We start from the raw sequence: 4,519 nt of genomic DNA, 5'->3' as shown, positions 1-4,519 counted from the left end.
AGAGTACAAGTTTCAAGAGTGATTACCTTGTAAGTAGACTCACGTGTAGGTATATCCCATTGATCATCATTTTCAACTTCTGGATCAATATGAGAACCATTTGAATTAGAAGGAATGTAATGAATAAATTCCTTGACAAGACACTCATCAACATCATCAAATGTGTTGATACAAATTTGTGAACATGAAACCATAGACAAGTACATTTCATTCTGAACTTGACGAAAAACAGTGCGAGTGTAAAATATAGATGTATTCCTCTCGATCTCAAATGGTGTCCTCATTGTTGGATGTTTTCGTTAGTTTTGAAGTCAAATGATGACTAAGTGAATCTTTGCTTCTCCATAGCAGCTTCAAAAAAAAATCATAAAATGGACAAGAGTAGAACCATAATGAGTGTTCTGGTGAAATGCAAAATTCTCACTTTCAGAACTAGATGTGGTTCTCATCAATCCTGATAAAGGTACATGCTTGAAAGATGCAGGTATCCAGAAATGTCTCAATCCATGCATATCATCCAGCCATTTATTATCTGTGAGCTTATATTCATTCAATAAGGACTTCCACCCTACCTCAAAGTCATCAACTTCAAGCCTCAAATTCCATATCAAGAAGTTGAACTTTTTACGAAATTCGGGGTTGTTGATAATGTTCAGAGAAACCTAGGAATTTGTAAATGTAATATCTGTAAAGAACAATATACCAAATACATTCTGGCTTGAGTACACCAAAAAATAATAGTTTTATTGGTAAAGTTTATTACATAGACAAGAATAAATAACTTCAATGGCAATTTAGATGTAATATACCACATGCAAAGCCAATGAATCGATTGTGGGAAAACAGCTTCGATGGCTTTCTTCATTGTAGAGTCTTGGTCAGATAAAACCAACAATGGTTGTTTTCCAAAAGCTTTAAGAAAAGATTTCAACAACCATATATAGGAATCAGTGTCTTCTCTGCTCAACAAGCCAACACCAAAAGTGACACACCTCTTATGATTATCAATTCCAGTAAAAGGGACAAAAACCATATGGTACCTGTAAAAGTATTTTAATATATATATATATATATATATATATATATATATATATATATATATATATATATTATTAATAAATAGAAATATATTAAATTACAATCATTTACAACCTGTTAGTTCGAAAAGTAGCATCGAAAGAAACTACATCACCAAACTCTTTATAATTGATCTTGGATGTTTCATCTGCCCAGAAAATAACATTCAACTGCTTATTCTCAACTCGATACTCAAAAGAAAAATTCTTAACATTCTCTTTTTTGTTATTCAGCTTGTCGACTAGCATCTGAGCATCACTACCACCTATAAAGCAATTGAGATCCCTCATGTAATTTTTGAAGTCATCAATTAGACCGCCTACAAAATTGTAACCACCAAGAATACTTGTATACAACCTGTGAGCTATGGTTGCACCAATATTCTGATTAGACATTGCAAGAATGAAAGATTTTTTAGTGTCATCCAACTGCCTATGATGACGTGCAAACAACATATTGTCTCTTGATATAAGTGGATGATTGTGTTTTTCTTCAAATTCATATAACAACCATTTGGTAGTTCCAGGGAAATTTTAAATCGTATACGCGCATTACATCCGATCCTACTAGTGTCAACCCTTCTTTTAATTTTACTTATTTTTTGGTCCAAAGTATCAACATGAGATGTATTTAGGAACCTTCCCTGTTACATAGAAGATATTTAATGTACACAATTCCACGCTTCTTTTTGTTTGTTGACTTTCTAACATCAAAACCTGTTGCGCATGCAAATCTTCTGTACATGTCTTCAATTGCATCGTCAGATGGGTATTTATGGTTTATTATTGGCTTAACATCATCAGGGACAGCAGGAATCCAATACGATTTACCAGCTATTACCAAGTGTTGATCAAGGCAATCATATTTTCTCTCTTTACATAATTCAATGTCTGTAGCATCTAAGAACCATTACAAGTTAATAACATATTACAAATAACAAATCAAATAAACTTAAATATACATTTTCAATAAATTATACGATTCTGAAATGTCAATTTTTTGATAGTATTATAACAAGATACAAAATTGTGTAATGTAATTGACACATATTTAACGAAATTAAAAAAAAAAAAAAAAAAACATACCAGGAAGTTGAATTGATTGATCAATATTTTCAAGAACTGTGAAATCTCGTTCATTGTGGTCATCTATGATGTCGACTTTTCCGAATGCGGGATTATCATCAGTCGAACAAAATTCATCATCACTTGACAAAAAATCGTCATCGACTGATGCAGTTTGAACATCATTGATCTCGTCCTCTTCATTACGTTTATATCATCAAACTCGTTGGCGAATGACAAATCCATTAATGGATTCTTATGGACAACTTTCAGGAAAACTTAACTTGGATATCTGATTCAGTATGGTTTGTTAATATTGATATTAGAAACTTGGATTTTTTCAATATGATGACTGATACACACGATTGATGATTGAAGAATTAATAAATGTTTGTTAGAAATAATATACAAACGTTCCTTAATTATAAGAGTTTACATTGATATAGTCTTTAAATTTGATTAAACAATCAATCCTTGCCTTTATTAATGTAAAATAATATAATTTTTTTATTTAATTAATTAATTAATTAATTATATATATATATATATATATATATATATATATATATATATATATATTGATTGGCTGAGATTTGTCCATGTTCTCATTTTAAAAATAGTTCTCATTTGAACTTAATGCTATATATATATATATATATATATATATATATATATATATATATATATATATATATATATATATATACACGAGTGTGAATACTGTCAACCTCACTAAACGTACAATCTCAAGAAAAAAAAGTTAAAAATTTACTATTTTATTTGTTAAATTTCGCTTGTTTAGGTTGAACGGATGTGGTGTCGATGACACCACACTCCACATAAGCTAATGGTGACATCTTTATCATTTTTGTCACTTTTAAAAACGGTTAGTGTGAAGTGTTTGTGTTTACCATCGACAAAAGGAAGAGAAAGCAGAGGGTGAATTTGATTTTTTTCATTGGTGAACATGTGTCGTCGGTATATTACCGCCGGCAAAAAAAATCATCGCAGGGCGTTGTTAGCCGTCTGTAAAAAGCTGCAAACTCGGCTTGTCGGCGGTAAAAACATTGTCACACCCTATTGCCTTAAGCATTTCAGTATGGCACCCTCCTCACACATGAAATGTTGAGGTGGCGGACATGTTCGCTAGTGAACACCGTCCCGGGGCAACTAGATGTGACGTATAAGTTGCTTATGCAATCTCCAACCGGTCATGAAAATGGCTATTGTCATCCTTTTGTGTATTAAAAAAAATTAGTTACTTTTCAAATTTAAACCATGTAATATTAACTATATATAATTATATATACATTTCACATGACAGATACATCAGCATCTTTTTGTTTTCTCATATTTTCTTCAAATTTTGAATCCAAATCAAAATACAGCACCCACTACAAACACACAAACATCTTTCTATTTTCTCATTTTTTTTTCAAATTATGTAATATGATTTTTAATGTAATGATTTTTATTAGTAAAATGTAATTTTTTTATTTATAAAATATTTATTTATGTTTAATAATTATGTTTTTTATTTAATCTAATATAAAAAAAAGTAAAGATAAATAATATGAAGTGGTAATCATTTCCAATGACTAGTAGTGTGATAGTGAACATGTAGTGAAGGTAACGTGACGTATATGTGACAACATTATTGGTCCTACTATATATATATATATATATATATATATATATATATATATATATATATATATATATATATATATAGAGAGAGAGAGAGAGAGAGAGTTAGCTTCAAATGTTTTCAACAAGTATTGTGTGCCTCTAACAACCAATCAAAATTAAGCAAAAATAAATTCAATAATAAATTAGAAAATGGTATAATAGTAATCTTGGCTACATTTAATTTTGGCAAATATTTAAAACGCTTAATGTCCAGCGAAACTAGTTTGTTAACCCTAGAAAAACACTCACCATTCGTCCTTAAGTTGCTTCTTCAATCTTCACCATCGACTCCTTCATTATACCAGGAGAAGAAACCCACCTGGCGGCCATGATCTCCACTATCAATCATCAAGTTTCCAGACCCATGACTACGGATAAATTTCTTCTCCAATCAGCCTGTAAGTTTCTTTTTCTTCTGAACTCGTTTTTTTTTATTTAATCGATTTTATGTATTTGGTTTTGGATAAATGATTTTGTGAAAGACATTTCTAAAAAATCAATGATTGCAATCTGTTTGGATGTATTTCTTTGCATTTTATTTGAACCAAGTTGGTAAGTCCTTTCCAATTAAGATCTCCCAATTCTGAAAATTCACTAGTGGAATCGGATATACGTTCTTTAAATTCAAGTTTGGTGTAGCTGCATTTGATTTATGATTATCTCAACATCTATAATCGATTTCTATCGAT

At 30.3% G+C, this 4,519-nt stretch overlaps 1 protein-coding gene across 1 annotated transcript; it reads right to left on the bottom strand.

Moving 5' to 3' along the window:
• Positions 1-322: 322 nt before the first annotated feature.
• Positions 323-4,160, bottom strand: LOC111910690 (protein FAR1-RELATED SEQUENCE 5-like). The gene is made up of 7 exons (XM_042896333.1): positions 4,133-4,160; positions 2,163-2,339; positions 1,716-1,976; positions 1,153-1,567; positions 764-1,040; positions 425-662; positions 323-351 (listed from the first exon to the last, which is right to left on the bottom strand). Exons 1-7 carry the CDS (start codon positions 4,158-4,160, stop codon positions 323-325), a joined length of 1,425 nt encoding a protein of 474 aa, XP_042752267.1.
• Between the last annotated feature and the right edge of the window lie 359 nt (positions 4,161-4,519).

Source organism: Lactuca sativa, chromosome 1 (genome assembly GCF_002870075.4).
Source record: "Lactuca sativa cultivar Salinas chromosome 1, Lsat_Salinas_v11, whole genome shotgun sequence".
In the NCBI taxonomy this organism is placed as follows: domain Eukaryota; kingdom Viridiplantae; phylum Streptophyta; class Magnoliopsida; order Asterales; family Asteraceae; genus Lactuca; species Lactuca sativa.
Note: the sequence above shows the minus strand (reverse complement) of the source record. Positions and strands in the feature narration are given on the sequence as shown.